Genomic DNA, 20,858 nt, shown 5'->3' on the forward strand with positions numbered 1-20,858 from the left:
GATGTTTGTCATGTCGTTACAATCCCGAGTTATCCTCGCCGGCGTGGTGTCCTTATGCTGATCAGACGTTGCTAGTACTCGGCCAGTAAGTTCTTGCATCGCTTCGTTTACTGTGGCACGCAATGGAAGGGACATGAGCCATTTGGTATGGGACTTTTCCTCCATAACCCCGTGCCCATGAGTTCGTCCTCCAACTGACTTCATCGTCCTCATCAGAGTCTGCTCGATTACTAGATCTTTGGACAACCCTGCCCAAAATCTGTCTGTTCTCCTTACGACGAAAAGTCCAGCCTCAAACATATCGTAAACTTCAGGATTGCTTGTCTGAAGATCAACCACGTCTTGCAGATATACTTCGACACATTTTGTATACTGATTGTGTCCAGTAGCCACGAAGTAGGGTAACATTTCGCTCAGACAGCTTATATGCAATGACCAATCTCCAGTTCTATGTGCCCGGATGAAGTCTTGTAGCAGATCAACCATACCCACATACTCCAAAAATAATGCAGCAGTCGGGTTCTTCTCCAATCGCTTCTCAGTCTCCTTAAGGTTGTCCCATATTCGTCTGAGAACTACCTCCTGCCTAGCAGTCAACGACTCACCGTCACGAACATGGTTGAAGAACTCTACAGCATTTTGTAAATCTGGTGGAGCTTGATATCCTTCATCCCGCTCACCTGACGTCAGTGGAATACCATACGTCTCCTGAAGTAATAGCGCATGTAGTGCTGACGTAGTCATCAGATGTGCCCGTATCGCTCGTGCATACGATTTCCCCTTCAAGATAGCCTTTACTGCTTTCCACCGTACACTACTTCGAGTATCTCGCTGAGTCCAGAATTGTGCATCACATGACTGATTGATCCCAAGAAACTGAGCATGGTATGAAAACTGCCGAGATCGAGGACAATATGCTTCAGGCTACTACCGTCTGCCTCATTCGACATTATTATCCTCGCCTTCCAATACAGGGGAGATTCGAATGTAACGATCGGCATGCACTTATGGCAAGCACATTCACTAGTGAGAAACCGCAATGTTGAGTAAATACAACTCATATTGGTAGGGTCCATATCGAGTATCGGGAGAAATTGTACGGTGGCTTCACCTTTATGTTCTCTTTTCTCAACAACCTGCATGAATCCGGACCAACCTGGTCGATCTGGTTTTAATGGCCAGCATACCTTAAGGCCCTGTCACACCTTGATGATTTAGCCAGCTTATGGCAACGTATCAAAATGTATCTAAAACGCTGGCGTACACTGAACTATTGTTGTTTTTTTCAGTTTTGGGTGTATAATAACGTGTTAGACGTATGCATAACGTATTAGTAACATACACAGAACGATTCGATAACTTATAGATAACTTATACCAACGAATGCTTCGCGTGTTGTCGGCGTTCACAACTTATGCCCAACGATAGTCTAACTTATGCATCGCGTGCGGCAGCGTATCGCCAACGATCACGTGGCGTAGCCTATTAAAAGGCTGCCGCTCGACGATTCAAATCATAACCGCACCAGACATCAAAGTGTCAACATCACCATCATGCCAAAGAAAACTTCGAAGAATGCTGCAAAGAAGTCTCCTGGCCGTGGCCGTGGACGCGGACGCAAGGAGGATCCATCATCACCCACACCCTCCCCATCACGCTCACCTACTACTACTGACATGGACCTACTACTACCTACTACTGCATACTACTACCTACTACTACTACCACTACTACAACTACTACTACTACTACTGACACGCTCACCTACTACTACTACTGATACTACTGACATGGACATCTACTCAACATGGAGTCTGGAACACTGACGGGTTCCTCCTGTGAACCCCATTTTTGTATACCAATTCCCCTAAACGCTGCCAATACGTCATTATACGGTAGCTGTAAGTTAGAAACACGTTCAGTAAGTTCTGTGGTCATCCAGAAGACGTCAAATACGTCTACATACGTCAATATGCGTTGGAGATACGTTACACATAGGTTCAAAGCACGTTACTCATAGGTTAGAAATAAGGTTCGGGTACGCTAGACATTACCTCGACGTATTTCGACTTATGAGTAACTTACAAGTAACGTGTGTCGACGTGTGTCAACGATCGCATAACGTGCCTACAACTTATGGCCAGCGTATGTGGAACATGTGAGTCATACGCCGAGCACGTCGAGAAATTTTGAGCATGCCCAAAATTTGTCTTGAGCTCGGCGTACTACGACGTATGCCAGCGTGCTTCAGCGTGCTCTTAACGCATTCAAAACTTACCCATAACGTATTCGACATGTGCCAGCGTATTCGCCAAATTATTCATACGTCGGCATACGCTGGCTAAAACGTCAAGGTGTGACAGGGCCTTAACACAAGACGTCGACTAAGCTTACCGGAATCTCCCGCCAGACCTGTCGCAATCGTGCATAGATGATTGGTTTGTTGCTTTTTGGACGATTGTAATAATGGATTGGGATTACGAACTGAGACTATGTTGCTCTGATTATCTCTCCTGATGAGTGTTCTCTGGTGAATGGCTGGTGTGACTGTCTCGATAATGCCCATTGTGTGCAGCGCTTTCTTACCGTCCAATGACCAGGGATCCCGGTCAGCATTGTCACAGACGAACTGACGAAAATGTCCGTTCCCACTCATTAAGGAACGCACTGCATCATTTTCTATGTCCATTGTAAGTGGAACTTGAGCTGCTGCAAACGATTCGAACTTTAATACTTCAGCGAACGAAGAGCAAAACCCATGGCGATACAGTGTGTCAATCAAGAATTTAGATCCGAAATAATGAAGCAATTGAACTGCTAATCCAACTTGCAATGGTGCCAATGCCGCTCTCAGTCGGATCGCTTGTACCAAGCACTGTCCTAATGACGCCGTCTTCAAAGCCTTATTCTTGACAGAGATCAGTTCATCCAACAGTAACATCAATGAATCCGGTAGAAACTCCAGCATTTTATCCACAGACTCCAAATCTGTAGGATCCGGATAGTGCTCTTTGTCGTATATGTTGCACTTCTCGATTGTCTCACTCCTGATTATCGCTGCGGCCGCTGATATTATCCGGCATTTCTCAGATTCCGTGTCACCAGTACAGCGGAGGGTGTCATGAAATTTCTGCAAAATTTTCGACACAGTTGTATTGAAAGTGACCACATTGGCTCTTCCATGTACATTTGACATAGTAACTGCGTCTCCGAGCATGTCCGTGTGTCTGCTGTTTGATATATTGGCAGCTGTATGGAGTTTCACATATTGCTCCCATGCGAGCGCACATGTCTGGAATTGTCCACTGCACTTCATCATCACCAATCATCTCGTCTAAAACAATTAAGAAAGCATTCTCGGTGAGGACATCTCTTGGCCTACCTGCTCGCTTCCCTGGCGTTTCCTCATGCGAAAACTTCATCGGGATTTGCTTTCCAGTTCGGAAGTTCACGCTGCAAATTTGATGATATACGGCGTCGGCTGCGTGCAGATCGCCTGCCGATGTTATCCTACCCATGACTGTTGTTATGTGGCCCACCTGTCTTTCCTTTCGTCGCACACCTTCAATATAGCCTCCTGGAACTCTAGGGTTCTCACAGTGAATGCGAGGTTCAGTCTGAAGTCCTTTACCGAAAGCTCACCTCCACATAAGCAGCAGTCACTCATGAAAGTGAAATGGGCCTGGGATCTTCGCTTCATTGGACTGTGTATTGCACTTCTTGCAGACTGGCGCTTACGGCGGTCCTGCTCGATGAGCTTTTTGTTGCAGAAACGACTTCTACAAGCAACATGTACCTTCTCCCCTGGTCGAACATTGATGGTCAAATCACGTAGGACGGAAGCAGTATTTATTCCATCAGCTCCTTTCTCTGTTAGCAAGGCAATCTGGTGTCCGTTATCGACGCTAACTCCACACACAGCACAGTCCCGTCCCTCCATTACCGGATCGGTTCCGTCTACCAATCAGACGCACGACAAGGCCATATAAAATGTAAGTGCTGGTCATCCAAGCCAGCTCCTCGTGAAAAAAAATCGAATATTTTTCTCCATTTTTTATCAAAAAAATCCGATAAAAATCGCGTTCAAAATTGGGAAGACGATGATCAGAATGAGCAGATAATATTAATGGGGGTCAAAAGTGACCGTTCATTATATTCATTTGGAAATATGGAGGTCTGACATGGAATACAAACAGTGACGAGAAAATTTCGGAATCGTCCATTTTTAAAGGAAAAAAAAATCATAATCATAATTAAAATTCGGTCCCACGCAAGCAAAGATTGAAAAGGTATGGATGATAACCAGCTACATTACATTATATGACCTTACAACACTATAATCTGTACGTGATGTGAAGAATTCGCTTCGCATAGACAATTGCTGACCGAAAATTGAGTTGAAGTGTTGGTAAACAAATTCTGTTACCATGGTTATCCGCCATTGTTCTGCACGCATACCAGGCAAATCGTACCACTCCATTTAATTGGTTTCCGCGTGGGGAAGAAAGAAGTGGAAAAAAGAACATTTGTCCCTGGCAGATTCGAGTAGATTTTGGATATATATATATATATATATATATATATATATATATATATATATATATATATATATATATATATATATATATATATATATATATATATATATATATATAATATCTGTGGGGGTCCTTCATAATGGAATAGGTTTAGTTTCTGTTGCAATTTGTTTGACGTATGACGTTATCTTTCTCCGCCGACTGTGTCTTCTGTCACACTTATTGTTGGATGTGATGTGGGCGGAGATTTCCGGGTGGATTGTGGGCGCAGATTGTTGGGTGGATTGTGGGCGCAGATTGTTGGGTGGATTGTGGGCGGAGATTGCCGGGTGAATTGTGGGCGGGGTTAATGCGGAAGAGCGACGTTTTTTTGTGCTGAATCGTTTTCTGTGTGACGCCGGAAGTTGATTTTATGAGCAGGAAATGATAATCTTCCTGTTTAGTTAGTTGTTGACACGCAGCATTGTAACTCTCGTTCTTCATTGTTTTTCACCAGAAGTGTTTTTATCCCCTGCCGCGTGGCGGAAGGGGGATATTGTTATCACCCGGGTCGTCCGTCCGACTATCCGGCTGGCTGGGCATCAACATTTATAGCTGTGAGTGCGATAACTCATAAACTGTTCGCCATATCGATTTGAAATTTGGGTCACACATGTACCACCTGAAAAGGAAGAACCCTATTGATTTTGGGCGTGGCCAGATCCAAGATGGCCGACTGGGGTGGCCATCTTGAAAAAAATGTTTTTGTAATAAATGGAAAACCGGTTCTTTGATTTCAATTGTTTTTCAATGGCGGGGGATTCCCCATCTCTGATGGTACATTTAAAACGTCTTGTGGAGGTAATTTCTTCCTCTTTTTTGGTGACAGAAGTGGTTATTACAGCGCGGTGACATCACGCTGTTATATAATTAGCTATTCTGTCCTGTGTCTTCTGTCACACTTATGGCCGTCTACGTCCCTTTGATCTGAGGGCTATAAATAGAAATTTGTCCAACGTCACAACTCTTCCCATCATGCATGCTAATTCACCTTGTCTACATATAAATTTTATAACTGCAAAATTGTTTCATCATTCTTAAACTTTCACTGCCCCTAGCCGCGCGATATCGAAGTATTCGCTTCTTGGTCTTCCTCGTCATTGGCGACTTATCTGCTTCTTCTTCCTCATAATTGTTGCTTTTGTCCTCTTCTTCCTCATCATGTTGCCTTTGCCTTCTTCTTCCTCCTCTTTCTGATCTTTCTTTTACAGTCTCAGTTATTCTGCATCTTTCTTATCCAGGACTCTCTGTGGGTGTTTTAGTTTTTATCCCCCGCCGCGTGGCGGAAGGGGGGTATTGTTATCACCCGGGTCGTCCGTCCCGCTGTCCGTCCGGCTGGCTGGCTGGGCGTCAACATTTATAGCTGTGAGTGCGATAACTCATAAACTGTTCGCCATATCGATTTGAAATTTGAGTCACACATGTACTACCTGAAAAGGAAGAACCGTATTGATTTTGCACGTGGCCGGATCCAAGATGGCCGACTGGTTGCGGCCATCTTGAAAAAAAAGTTTTTTGTAATAAATGGAAAACCGCATATCTGATTTCAATTATTTTTCAATGGCGGGGGATTCCCCATCTCTGATGGTATATTTATATCTTTCCTACATCTTTGAGGTTCCATCGCATGTCACTTCACTTCTGCTACATCTTGTGTATTGGATCTTTTCTTGTTATTTTTCCTCTTTCTTTTATTTTGTTTTGCCTTATTCTTCTCTTTATCCTACCTTCCCTTAACCCCCGACCTGGAGTGGTTGTCTGCCTTGTTTGGGGCGATTTCTATTTAAAACAAGCTCAAATGAGCTAAGATCCTCGTCCTCTTAATGATGACGTCATAAAAACGAATATGACGTCATTGTGATGTATTGGGTTTGCGACAAATTATCTGTGCTAATGCCCGGCTTGATTCCCGCAAACAAAATTCAAACAGCTTGCCTAGTTTGGGAGATAATGGTATAGGCGATTTCCATTAGCGGCGATATTATGACATCAACTTTTTTTCTAGGAAGAATTTCCAAAATCTGAGATGGCTACTGCCTGCGCGTGGGCTTTCTGCATATACATGGCAAGTTTCAGGAAGATCCGATGAAAACTCTGGGTTGTGAAACAAAAAATGTCAAAAATTAGGAATGACGTCATAAAAATTAATATGACGTCATAGTGATGTATCATATGTGCGGTAATTCATCTCTGCTAATGCCCTGTTCGATTCCCGCAAACAGAATTCAAAAAGCTTGCCCAGTTCGGAGATAATTTTTAGGCGATTTCCATTAGCGGAGATATTTTGACGTCATAATTTTTTTCTCGGAGGAATTTTCAAAATCGGAGATGGTTACTGTCTACGCAGAGTATTTTTACATATATATGCCAAGTTTCAGGAAGTTTCGATGAAAACTGTTGGCTGTGAAACAAAAAAGTCCACAAGAAGAAGATGAAGAGCAACAACGTGAGTAACATTTCGAGATCCTCCACGAGGATCTAAAAAAACAGAAAAAAAAAATCTGTCACCCCCTCCCGCTGTTCCATGAGCCTCGATCTTATATTGAAAATAAATAAATGCAAAATAAAACCGGAAGCTTTAAATTTCAGGTTTTAACACAAGGTTCACTCAGTTTGGTTGTCAAGAGCACAAAGGTTTTTAAACCTCCCGAAAGTTAAGCGTTTGAAATGACCAGACCAGGTGGGTGTCAGACCGCACCTGCGGAAAAGGTAAACAATGTATGTTTTTGTCACCAAACGTTGATAAGTGTGTCAACTGGCATGCTAAATGAGATGTGACTGTGACGTTTCGAACGTTATCCCTTCATTCTTGGCTTTCAGGCAAATGGTCACGTGAGGCTTGTGGTGCATAGTTCACAAGTCGGGCAAGGAGACGACAACAGTGTACCTTTACCTGTCCATTCCAAGGAGATGGTTCTGTAGTATACAGGTAAACAATGGACACGGATTTGGGATTTGAACTTGGGATCGTTTGTGTTCATTGATGGAATGGCGAGTACAGGTGGAGACCACCAGGCTCAGATGGGTCTTTGTGGTTTACTAAGGCAAGACCTTGTCCATTTTTTGAATCGATGCTGAACACTGATGGGTTCGCAACATGAACCCCAAGCTGTGACATGAGCTTGTGCGGCACGACCTCGCACATGGAAAGGAACGATTGGTCTTCAATGAAACATAACCAAGACCCAGAAATTTGTGGTTCCACCTCTCATTGCCTCACCGGCCATGCAATTTCCTCGCAAACGATGGAGACCCCAGATCCCCCACCGTGTGCGGGCCACGGGCCTGTTTGCACAGCCGGTCGGTATCAGCAATGAATGGCGGCTCCGCACGGCCCGTGCGTTGCAATGTGAACACGTCTAGGTTGGGTTGAGCCAGCTGCTGGCAAATCTACTGGGCCGGACAAACTGAGATACTGTCCAGTGAAAAGTCTGATAAGTGGTTGATGGTGAAGTAAAGGTAAAACTGGCAGCAGTGGTGATGGACACTCCGAAAAGGAGGACACCCCGGAGTGGGACACTCCGAAAAGGAGGACACCCCGGAGTGGGTCACTCCGAAAAGGAGGACAACCTGGAGAGGGACACTCCGAAAAGGAGAACACACCAGAGAGTGACACTCCAAAAAGGAGGACACCCCAGAGAGGGACACTCCGAAAAGGACAATACCCCAGAGAGGGACACTCCAACAAGGAGGGCACTCCTGAGAGGGACATTCCAAAAAGGACACCTAGGAGTGGGACGCTCCGAAAAGGAGGACAACCTGGAGAGGGACACACCTTTCTAAAGTTTATTTTACGTATTGAGCAATTGTATTGGCAGTCTCATTTAAGGTGTGTTTCCAGACTGATTAATATTGACTGCAAACTGCCGCTCTTCCACAACCCTCCCCTCCCCCCGACGTTGGACAGAAAGTGGGTGTGTGAGTGTTGATGCCCGAACATTTCCATTACACCATGACTTGCAGCAATCTGTCCTGGTCCAAACCTTACATAACCACATTTTATCCCCATAATAAAATGTAAAAATGGTTTAACCCTTTAAATAAGGTAAAAAAAAGTATCCAAATCATAAAATTGATCCCTTTGAAAATGCAAAAGCAGACAAAAAAAAATACTTTTTACGTATTTCAAAACACCGTGTTCGGCTCCACTGCATCGAATGAGGTTCTGTCATGCCAATGTTCCACTTTGCCGTGTTAGGCTCCGCCGTGCCACTTTAGGCTCCACCGTGTCACGTTAGGCTCCCCCACGCAGGGTTAGGCTCGGCCACTCCGCGTTAGGCTCGGCCACACCGCGTTAGGCTCGGCCACACCGCGTTAGGCTCGGCCACACCGCGTTAGGCTCGGCCACACCGCGTTAGGCTCGGCCACACCACGTTAGGCTCGGCCACACCGCGTTAGGCTCGGCCACACCGCGTTAGGCTCGGCCACACTGTGTTAGGCTCGGCCACTCCGCGTTAGGTTCCCCCGCACCGTGTTAGGCTCCGTCGTGCCACGTTAGGCTCCGTCACGCCGCGTTAGGCTCGGCCACACCGCGTTAGGCTCGGCCACTCCGCGTTAGGCTCCGTCACACCGCGTTAGGCTCGGCCACTCCGCGTTAGGCTCGGCCACTCCGCGTTAGGCTCCGTCACACCGCGTTAGGCTCGGCCACTCCACGTTAGGCTTGGCCACTCCGCGTTAGGCTCGGCCACTCCGCGTTAGGCTCCCCCGCGCCGCGTTAGACTCCGTCGTTCCACGTTAGGCTCTGTCGTGCCACGTTAGACTCCGTCGTTCCGCATTAGACTCCGTCCTGCCATGTTAGGCTCCGTCGTGCCATGTTAGACTCCGTTGTTCCGCGTTAGACTCCATCCTGCCACGTTCTAGGCTCTGCCACGCCAGGTTAGACTCCGTCGTGCCACGTTAGGCTCTGCCGCGCCGCGTTAGACTCCGTTGTTCCGCGTTAGACTCCATCCTGCCACGTTCTAGGCTCTGCCACGCCAGGTTAGACTCCGTCGTTCCACATTAGGCTCTGCCGCGCCGCGTTCGGCTCTGCCGCACCACGTTAGGCTCTGTCGTGCCACATTGGGCTCTGCTGCGCCAGACTCCGTCGTGCCACATTAGGCTCTGCCACGCCGCGTTAGGCTGTGCCGCACCGCGTTTGACTCCGTCGTGCCGCGTTAGGCTCTGCCGCACCACGTTAGGCTCTGCCGCACTGCGTTAGGCTCTGCCGCACCGCGTTAGACTACGTCGTGCCGCGTTCGGCTCTGCTGCACCCCGTTAGGCTCTGCTGCAGCACATTAGGCTGTGCCGCACCACGTTAGGCTGTGCCGCACCGCGTTGGACTCCGTCGTGCCACGTTAAGCTCTGCCGCACCGCGTTAGGCTCTGCCGCACGACGTTAGGCTCCGTCGTGCCGCGTTAGGCTCTGCCGCACCACGTTATGCTCCGTCTTGCCGTGTTAGGCTCTGCCGCACCACGTTAGGCTCTGCCAAACCGCGTTCGACTCCGTCGTGCCACTTTAGGCTCTGCCGCACCACGTTAGGCTCTGCCACACCAAGTTAGGCTCAGTCGTGCCACGTTAGGCTCTGCCGCACCGCGTTAGGCTCTGCCGCGCCGCGTTAGGCTCCGCCGCACCGCGTTAGACTCCGTCGTGCCGCGTTAGGCTCTGCCGCACCATGTTATGCTCCGTCGTTCCGCGTTAGGCTCTGCCGCGCCGCGTTCGGCTCCGTCGTGCCGTGTTCGGCTCTGCCGCACCACGTTAGGCTCTGCCGCACCGCGTTCGACTCCGTCGTGCCACTTTAGGCTCTGCCGCACCACGTTAGGCTCTGCCGCACCATGTTAGGCTCCGTCGTGCCACGTTAGGCTCTGCCGCACCGCGTTAGGCTCTGCCGCGCCGCGTTAGGCTCTGCTGCACCCCGTTAGGCTCTGCTGCAGCACATTAGGCTGTGCCGCACCACGTTAGGCTGTGCCGCACCGCGTTGGACTCCGTCGTGCCACGTTAAGCTCTGCCGCACCGCGTTAGGCTCTGCCGCACGACGTTAGGCTCCGTCGTGCCGCGTTAGGCTCTGCCGCACCACGTTAGGCTCCGTCGTGCCGTGTTAGGCTCTGCCGCACCACGTTAGGCTCTGCCGCACCGCGTTCGACTCCGTCGTGCCACTTTAGGCTCTGCCGCACCACGTTAGGCTCTGCCGCACCAAGTTAGGCTCCGTCGTTCCACGTTAGGCTCTGCCGCACCATGTTAGGCTCCGTCGTGCCACGTTAGGCTCTGCCGCACCGCGTTAGGCTCTGCCGCGCCACGTTAGGCTCCGCTGCACCGCGTTAGACTCCGTCGTGCCGCGTTGGGCTCTGCCGCGCCGCGTTAGGCTCGGCCACACCGCGTTAGGCTCGGCCACCCCGCGTTAGGCTCCGTCACACCGCGTTAGGCTCGGCCACTCCGCGTTCGGCTCGGCCACTCCGCGTTAGGCTCCGTCACACCGCGTTAGGCTTGGCCACTCCGCGTTAGGCTCGGCCACTCCGCGTTAGGCTCCCCCGCGCCGCGTTAGACTCCGTCGTTCCACGTTAGGCTCTGTCGTGCCACGTTAGACTCCGTCGTTCCGCATTAGACTCCGTCCTGCCATGTTAGGCTCCGTCGTGCCACGTTAGACTCCGTTGTTCCGCGTTAGACTCCATCCTGCCACGTTCTAGGCTCTGCCACGCCAGGTTAGACTCCGTCGTGCCACGCTAGGCTCTGCCGCGCCGCGTTAGACTCCGTTGTTCCGCGTTAGACTCCATCCTGCCACGTTCTAGGCTCTGCCACGCCAGGTTAGACTCCGTCGTGCCACATTAGGCTCTGCCGCGCCGCGTTCGGCTCTGCCGCACCACGTTAGGCTCTGTCGTGCCACGTTGGGCTCTGCTGCGCCAGACTCCGTCGTGCCACATTAGGCTCTGCCATGCCGCGTTAGGCTCTGCCGCACCGCGTTTGACTCCGTCGTGCCGCGTTAGGCTCTGCCGCACCACGTTAGGCTCTGCCGCACCGCGTTAGGCTCTGCCGCACCGCGTTAGGCTCTGCCGCACTGCGTTAGGCTCTGCCGCACCGCGTTAGACTCCGTCGTGCCGCGTTTGGCTCTGCTGCACCCCGTTAGGCTCTGCTGCAGCACATTAGGCTGTGCCGCACCGCGTTGGACTCCGTCATGCCACGTTAAGCTCTGCCGCACCGCGTTAGGCTCTGCCGCACGACGTTAGGCTCCGTCGTGCCGCGTTAGGCTCTGCCGCACCACGTTAGGCTCCGTCGTGCCGTGTTAGGCTCTGCCGCACCACGTTAGGCTCTGCCGCACCGCGTTCGACTCCGTCGTGCCACTTTAGGCTCTGCCGCACCACGTTAGGCTCTGCCGCACCAAGTTAGGCTCCGTCGTTCCACGTTAGGCTCTGCCGCACCATGTTAGGCTCCGTCGTGCCACGTTAGGCTCTGCCGCACCGCGTTAGGCTCTGCCACGCCACGTTAGGCTCCGCTGCACCGCGTTAGACTCCGTCGTGCCGCGTTAGGCTCTGCCGCGCCATGTTAGGCTCGGCCACACCGCGTTAGGCTCTGCCGCGCCATGTTAGGCTCCGTCGTGCCGCGTTAGGCTCTGCCGCGCCGCATTAGACTCCGTCGTGCCGCGTTACGCTCCGCCGTCCCGTATTCGGCTCCGTCATTCCGTGTTGTACTTTGCCATGCAGAGTCTTTCACATGTGGTACCTTGCTGTTGGGATGTGCTTTTGCCATGGCATGTCGTGTTAATCCGTGCCATGCATTGGCATGTTGCGACCTCCTGCTTTGGACTGTGTCTTGCTCTTCCATACTGTGTTAAACTGTGCCCTGCTGTGCATATGTTCGTGTGTTTCCCCAATGATTAGTTTTTAGCTCACCTGGAAAATAGTTCCGTGAGCTTGTGGGATGGGGGCGTTGTTTCCCGTTTTTTGACAGGGTGAAACCAAGAATCTTTGAATGATCTGTGATTTACAGTGTTACAGCAAATGCTCAGCACGAATCCTGCTCTGAAAACGGTTCTCGTGTCCACAATGCCGACATCTGCTGCTTTTCATGAATCCTGGAAGATTTCTCATTGGGATGATGTCTGTGCACTACAGCTGTCGTTTGTTGAGAGGAAATGTACTTTGAAGTACATTTGAACACACGGATGAGAACATGACGTATAAACATCATTTCCTTACCTGTATGTTTGAGAAATACAAAAAATGGTTTCCAGGAAAATATAAAATCCCGCAGTGATCACGACGTAAAGAACCGCACTGGGTGGTTTGCCATTATTCTTCCAAGCGGTATATTTATGGCCTGGAATTTGGCCAGGGTATGGGAACACAATGGCCCACTCTTATTGAAAGGTACCAACGGGTATTTTAACGTCGAGAAGCAAAGGTTTGCTGACACACACTGGCTTAAGACTCCTCCGACAGATGGCGTACCCTGCCGGTGGAGCACCGACGCGACAGTTTGTAGTCGGGTCGGAATCAAACGCAGACTAAACGGTTCAAACGAGAAGGCGCCACCTCTGAACCACCTTGTTTACCGATGTTGGTCAACTTACAAACAGACTGTTGGATGTTACACATGAATGTACGTGGTGGTGCTGCAGAACAACAAAGGTCTTGTGACCTTCAAAAGGTGTTATCTTGAGTTTGATAAGGTGTGCTGAACGTGTCTGTTGAGTGTAGTGAAGGAGAGGGAGAATGATTATATTTGTCCCGGTCATTGTGACACTTTATCCCAAGTCAGAATCGACTGTCTTGCTTGTAGTGCCCTCTGCTGTAAGGTGAAGGACATGCACGATCCTGCTTACATGAAGACGCTGTTTGGCCCATCACGTAACTGTTGTACTTGCATTGCTTGGGCTGAGCACCAGTGTCTCATTTAAGTTGGTCACGTGCAGGAAGGCGGGAAAAGGTTTCTCATAGTTGAAGGATTAAAATGTATATGGGGATAAGGATGGACGGTATGATAAATAAATAAACTGAACAGATGTGGTGGTCAACAGACACAAATAGCGATCAAAGTGGAAGCACACAAACTTATATTACAAGATAAATAACCCCCACTAATGGCACCGAAAATACCAGATTCAGACCACGGAGGGGAACAGAAGAGGTGAGGACTTGTGCAGACACGAGCTGGTCCTGGCTGGAGAATGACAATGTCATGCAGGCTGGCATGACACAGGGCAAAATACGGCTTCGATGGGAGACGAGAGGATGGCATGATTGTGGAGGGAGGACATCGTGCATCTCTCAGTGATCCTCCCCTTCCAGAACAACGAGTGGAGAGAGAGAGAGAGAGAGAGAGAGAGAGAGAGAGAGAGAGAGAGAGAGAGAGAGAGAGAGAGAGAGAGAGAGAGAGAGAGAGAGAGAGAGAGAGAGAGAGAGAGAGAGAGAGAGAAAGAGAGAAAGAGAGAAAGAGAGAAAGAGAGAAAGAGAGAAAGAGAGAAAGAGAGAAAGAGAGAAAGAGAGAGAGAGAGAGAGAGAGAGAGAGAGAGAGAGAGAGAGAGAGAGAGAGAGAGAGAGAGAGAGAGAGAGAGAGAGAGAGAGAGAGAGAGAGAGAGAGAGAGAGAGAGAGAGAGAGAGAGAGAGGCACGAGATGTCTTCTTCCAAAGGTCTAACTGCTGCGTGCATGCGTGAACAAAGCTTTTACGCACTTAGGACCACTTTTCCAGCATGCGGCTGGTCCCCCTCATTGGCCGCAGGCTGCCTGTGAGAGGCGGCGTCTTTCAGACCATCCCTGCAGATGTTATTTGAGTGATTCAAAGAAATGAAAATCACAAGAAAACAAATCTCGATGAAAAGGGGATTATTAAGAACCTCTTCTTTTGTTCTATCCAGCACAAGGCTGCAGGGGAGCATCATTGACTGAGTCCACAGCTGTGCCTGTGATGTGATACCCTCTGCCAGTTATGGCAGGAATTTGGAATTTGTTCATGGTGCCTGCAATAGCTTACCTACTCTTCACGAAGGACACCATGGGATTTTTAACAGCCACCAACAAATATTGGCTGACGGGACACCTGATCAACGTCTATCCGAGGGACGACACACATTGAATCACCCTGTCTGCAAAGGCTGAATCACCCAGCCATCATCCTGCCTATTTGTTTCACTTCATTGCGTAGCAAGTCATTGAAGTTCTGGACATCTCTGGCTTTTCCTACATTCAAGATATTCCACAATAATAAAACTGTTGAAAACCTGAAAGCTTTCTGGCTTCTGACTGAATGTTGAATTTATTTGGGGGCTGGGCAGCTGAAGACCAATATTTTGTTTCCACCCCAAGTTGGCAAACTTTGACTCTGATGTGACATGATGAACCGAAGTCTTATATGGGCTAATCAGCAATTCAAGACGATTTTTGTAATCATTGTGCTTTTGTACACAACTTCGTGAAATACTCACATCGCCAAACCATACCCATGATTAGCACGTAACCTACCCATGATTAGCAGAAAGTAAGTAAGCCTGGTGTTGGCTTAGTGGTTAGGGTGGCTGGCTTGGGATCTTAGACTCCTGAGTTTGAGCCCTGTTTTCGCTGAATTAACATCAAGTAGGGTTGACTCAGCCTGTCATCCTTCTGTGGTCTGTGAAATGAGTACCCGTGTACTGGTATAGGGGCACAGCATCGGCGGCATAGTCGCGCCGCAACAAAATGATAGCTACCCTGCAGCCAAGGTGTCATCTGCAAGAAGAAGTTATTGTACAATAAAAAAATATGTAAATTATTAACATGCATGTCCACATGGGTTCATGTTCACCATTTCAGTTAAGAAGTGCTGTTTGGATCGAATCCCACATACGGGACGACTCGTCAGATTAACCTTTGGGGGAAGCAACTGGATGCTGAGAAAAGCCAGTGAGCCCGAAAAAACACATCAGTGGCTTGATTCTCTTTCCATTGGTGGTTGGAAAGGGGTGGACTGCTCCTGCTGGCACTGACACAGAGACTTCGAGAACCCAGATAAAACTTCAAAGTCAGCCCAGAAACGGCTCAGTTGCATCATGAGAAACCGAACCAGTTTCAGTCTAATACAACTTTCTGTCGGGGGAGCCTTCAGCTTGACTGGTAATGTCGTGAGTGGTTTTCATGATCTTGTATATCAGAGACTCTGCCACGCTCCGCCACTAGGCTCCGCCACAAGGCTCCGCCACTCCGCATTTGGCTCTGCCATGCCATGTTAGGCTCTGCCACTCCGCATTAGGAGTGGTGGAGCTGGGTCTCTGTTTGTCCAGGAAGTGGACAAACAAAATGGAAACACCTGGTAATGGGTAAAAGAGGGACACCAAGCAACGGCTTCCACACGGGTGTGGCCCACATGTTAATGAAGCAAATAACATCCCAGCATGCTTCGGGTCACACATAAAAATGCTGCACAGGCCTGGTTACCTATAATTATGGGCAGCATGGCTGCAAAAACAACAAGGAACCTCAGCAATGAGTTTTTGCCTTTTCTGGCAACTTTCTAGCCTGGTGTTTGTTCTGCATTATTTTATTTCCCCCCATCTCATCCATTTGTTTCACTTTTATTTTTTGTCTTGGTAATCCTGTGTTCTCATGTATCTTCCCCATCCTGCTTTTCCCTGGCCTTCCTCCTGTCTGGCAAGCTTCACCAACCATGCAGGAAGGCAGCCTTGTGCTTTCTCACCACCAATTCCCTTCCTTCCCTTCTGCCCCTCTTTCCTCCTGTTGGCCCCGCCATCTCCAAGGCTTCAGCACGGCGAGAATGCACCAAAAACTGCGTCTGTTTCAAGCTCACGAAGCAGGGACCCATTCCACCAAGTGAGGTATTTGATGGGGCAGTATTGTTGGATGTGCTGGAGTTTAAGGCTGAGTATTTTTACTGTCTCATCTCCTTGGCCTGTGGATTTGATGTGTCCTTCCAGACTTCTGGAAGGCTTGCCGAGTTCTGGATGTAGTTGACTACCAGCCAGTCAGCTGGGTCTCCAGCTGATTGGGAGGTAGAGGTCCTCTCTTACCATGGGAAGGTCGTGACGGTCTACCTCTACAATTAAGAGCATTACGGATTTTGATGTTAAATACTGGTTGTCAGGATATGTTGGTGTGAAGACCCCATCACTGTTTTTCTGAAATGGTTTGGGGATATGGACTGGGGCTCGACAATATCGCGTCAAGTTCTGGGTCAAGGAGGATGGCATGGTCACCCACATCCCTAATGGGATCGTTGTTGGGATGGAGCGTGGGGAGGTCTTTTCCCAATTTTTTGTCCACTACCTGTACATTTTTTTCCCCCCTGTACATTTTCAATATGTGCCTGGTGTTGGCTTAATGGTTAGGGTGGCAGGCTTGGGATCCTAGTGCCCTGAGTTCAAATCCCGCTCAGCTGTTGAATTAATACCAGTTGGAGTTAACTTGGCCTGTTGTCCTTCTGAGGTTGGCAAAATGAGTGCCAGCATGCTGGTATACTGTGGCGGAGTGGCGACCCGTCCAGGATTGTGCCCAATAGCCAAGGAGACTGCTGAGGCAGCACCAACGCTCTGCACAGAGTATGGTCCCAATGGATGGATGTATTTTCCATATATATATATATATATATATATATATATATATATATATATATATATATATATATATATATATATATATATATATATATACACACATATTTGCAGGAACTGTGATGGGGTAACAGGTGTAAGGCAAAGCAGAATATGTCATCAGGAAGTCGTGACACTTTCTATGTCGGGATGGCACAGACACTCTATAAGGTTTAATACACCACAAATCCTCAAAAAAATCCACCAAGATACAAATTTATAAATCTATAAAGTACCTACCTGTTTATGGAAGATTTCACATCCAATGACACTCGTGAAACTTTGACAACATGGCTGACCAACCCAAATATTTGTTGGTCTTCTCCTTTTCCTTTTATAAGGGGTGAGGTACAATGGCACCAAGCTTCTCCCCTGCCTCGACCATGACACTCCTCCACCTCCCTCTGTCCTCAGACAACTTCCACTCTCCAAACACCCCAACCTTAGTGATATCCCTCCTCAAACAAGCCTCCCATCTCAACCGTGGTCTTCCTCTTTTCCTTATCCCTCGCTCCCTCAACCTATCCACTTTCTTTACCATTCTCTCTTCCCCCATCTGCACCGAGTGTCCAGCCCATCTCAGCCGGCATTTCACCAATCTCCCCGTCAAACTCATCTGCACACCGATCTCATTCAGTTTATCTTTCCACCCTCTTCACTCTCGCAATCCTCCTGACCCAGTTCTCACAAACATGTAGCCTCTGTTGTTGTCTCTCTGTCAGTGCCACAGTCTCCAGGCCATAAAGGTCGGCTTGCATTACACATGACATCAGAACCTTCCCTTTCAATTTTCTTGATCTTTTTCAGTCTGTCATTACTCCCTCCACCCTCCTCCACACATTCTCACCCACCTGAACCCTCCTCCTCCGCACGTCTGTCTCGGACTTCCAATCCCTGGTCACTGTTCCTCCCAGACACTCAAACCTATTTCCCTGCCTGATTTCCTTCCCATCTAACCTGATATTCATTTATTTTCTCTGCTGCCTGACCCACATCACCTCAGTATTCTCCATACTCATCTTCAGCCCATGATTCCCAAAAGCCTCATTCCATTCCACCAGTACTTTTTGCATCTTCCACCCAATCCACCACAGCAACCAGATCATCCACATACAACACGCTCCCCTTACTACCCCTTACGCTCACCTTGCTGCTTACCAGCTCCATCACTATGATAAGCATGAGTGGGAAAAAAGAGCTTCCCTGCCTCAAGCCGATGTTCATGCTGAACTCAGATATCCCAGGACCTCCCTTCGTTTCCTTGTACATCCCTTCCACCAACCTCACTTCTGCTTATGGCACTCCCATCCATCTTAGTGTTGATGTTACCATATCTCTTGGGACAGTGTCAAAGGCCTTCTCCAGGTTCACAAATCCCAATGCTGCCCAACCTTTCACCTCCAACCTCTTCTCCACCAGCGGTCTCCGAGCAAACATCGCATACATCATCCCTCTACCGTTTGTAAACCGCTGCTGCTCTTCTCTGATCTCCATCTCCACACTCTTCCTTATCCTCACAGAACTGCATTCAACGACACGAGCGCAGCATTTCCACCAGCCTTGAGCAGTTCAGCATAGATGCCACAGATACCGGGAGCTTTACCACATTTCAACCGGTTCACCACAGCCTGTGTTTCCACAAACAAAGGTGGACCACAACTGATTGAATGGTCAGCAAAAGTGATAGTCACACCCCTGACATCCAACAAAAATCTGGTAGATCAGCCTGGTACGGTCGCTCAAAGTAACCGGACCAGCGGGCCTTCACTTTGGACGCCTCTATCAAGAGCCCACCTCCCTCCGTTCTAACTGTAGTAAGGGATGGGCTTTGAGGAATGCAATGCGTGAATTCCCCTGTAAGCAGGACGAGAATCACCTGACCACAGGTGATGCTCTACCCCCTCAAAGATTATTTGTACTGATGTGGAATTTTTTTAACCCACCTTGTTGTGATCGTTGAAGGATTCTACCTGGCCGATTGTGGAATCCTATTTGACTTCAGGCAGAGTTTAACGTTTGTCCGATTTGGTTATAAAATCCTGCATAAAACCCATTGACACTGATAAAACTGATGTCCACACAAGTCCTTCCTTGTGAAACAATTTATTTTCTAGTTATCCACCATACACTTTTCACCCTCGTACAATGAACTTAAGAATCCCCATTGATTGCAATATTATTTGGTTCTATTTCATTTATTCTTACTTTAGTTAACAGTTAGACCAACCCGATTCAATTCACCTCCACGTTACATCAGAGAGTTTTATTCTAACTTGGTACTTGGCCAATTCCAAGGAGCACAAGCCACTGAGATTCTATACTTCCTCAGGTACTTGCACTGAAACAATTTTACATTTCAAAGCATTTTATACTTTCAAGAGAGAGTGGTGGGGGCTATCAACCCAGACTGCAGACGTGTCCTTCAGACGAGAAGCCACTTCGTACATTTCGAGGCAAAGGTTCGCAGTTATCAGCTCAGGTCACTCCGCTCCAGACCAAGACATTTATCAACATTTAGGGCAAAAGTCTCTTGGCCAGAAAGGACAGCCAATTCAACTTATAGCATAAAACTTAATTTTCTAAAACTCCATTTGTTGCAATTTAGAATACATTAATATAAAATTTTTCCTCCACAGTACACAGGCCTCCTTGTCCACCCTCCACCCTCAGTTTGATGCCTCAACTCCCTGAACAACTCAGCTTTGCAATTAAACATGTCCCTGCGACTCTGGTCAATGGTATCCAATGTGTTTTGAGAGAAAATTCTTCTTCATACAACGGTGAGTTCCAAGACATCCACCGCAACATCAAGGATGGTAGTCTTGAAGGCATTCCACAATTCTTCATGATCCCCCAAAGCACCCAGACCCCACAAATCCCCACTCAGCCTGTTCACAAACTCCTAAGCTCCCCTCTCACCCTTTAGCTTGCTAACATCCAGCATTGGCTGGGATTGTACCATGCTCCTGGATTTAAGCTGCAGCTTCAGGGTTACTGCAACAAGCCTGTGGTCGGTATTGGGGAACTGAGCACTCCGGTAGACCCTGCGATTCTGGATCATCCTCCAGGTACCATCAAGAAGCACATAGTCAATCTCCTTTGCCACACCACCAGCGTTGGAATACCAAGTGCAGCGATGAGCCTGTGGGCACTGAAACCATGAACCAGCCACTCGAAGTCCACGATTTTTCGCAAAGTCAAGGAACTTTGTGCGATTCTGATTCACTGTTCAACACTCATGGGGACCAACACATGTCTCCTAACCATCCCTATCAGATCAATTTGATGCATTGAAATCCTCCAAGACTAGAAGAGTTTCTTGCCTGGGGCACTGATCAACCACAGACTCTGAACATGGTATAGAATGCGTCCTTCACAGGGAAATCACTCGCCTCAGTCGGAGCACATACAGAGACCAGGGAAACGACACCCAAGGAGTGACCAATCCTTTGTCTCAAAATACGTGTGTTCACCAGTGTTTCCTCAATTATCATTGGAGTCAGCTTATTGGGCACAGCTGCAGCAATTCCTTGGGCATGGTCACCATTGGAGTGACCAGACCAATAGTATGTGTAACCACTGTCATGATCTCACCACTCTCTGGTCCCTGAACCTCAGAGAGTGCTGCAATACTGATGTTCAAATACTTGAGCTCAGATGATAACAGAGACAGGTGATCATCCTCTCTGAGCGACAAGACATTCCAGGCACCCACCCATAGAAAACGTCTCACATT

At 48.5% G+C, this 20,858-nt stretch overlaps 1 protein-coding gene across 1 annotated transcript in view; it reads left to right on the forward strand.

The window, feature by feature from the left end:
- The window catches only part of LOC147025826 (uncharacterized), a 119,596-nt gene that overhangs the window by 873 nt on the left and 97,865 nt on the right, over window positions 1-20,858 (forward strand). The window contains exon 2 of the mRNA XM_085880668.1: window positions 16,274-16,351. Coding sequence (XP_085736794.1) covers window positions 16,274-16,351 — 78 coding nt within the window. The remainder of the gene's footprint in view (window positions 1-16,273; window positions 16,352-20,858) is intronic.

Source organism: Eptatretus burgeri, chromosome 5 (assembly GCF_056783735.1).
Source record: "Eptatretus burgeri isolate ZD-2024b chromosome 5, Ebu_testis_v1, whole genome shotgun sequence".
Taxonomy (NCBI): Eukaryota; Metazoa; Chordata; class Myxini; order Myxiniformes; family Myxinidae; genus Eptatretus; species Eptatretus burgeri.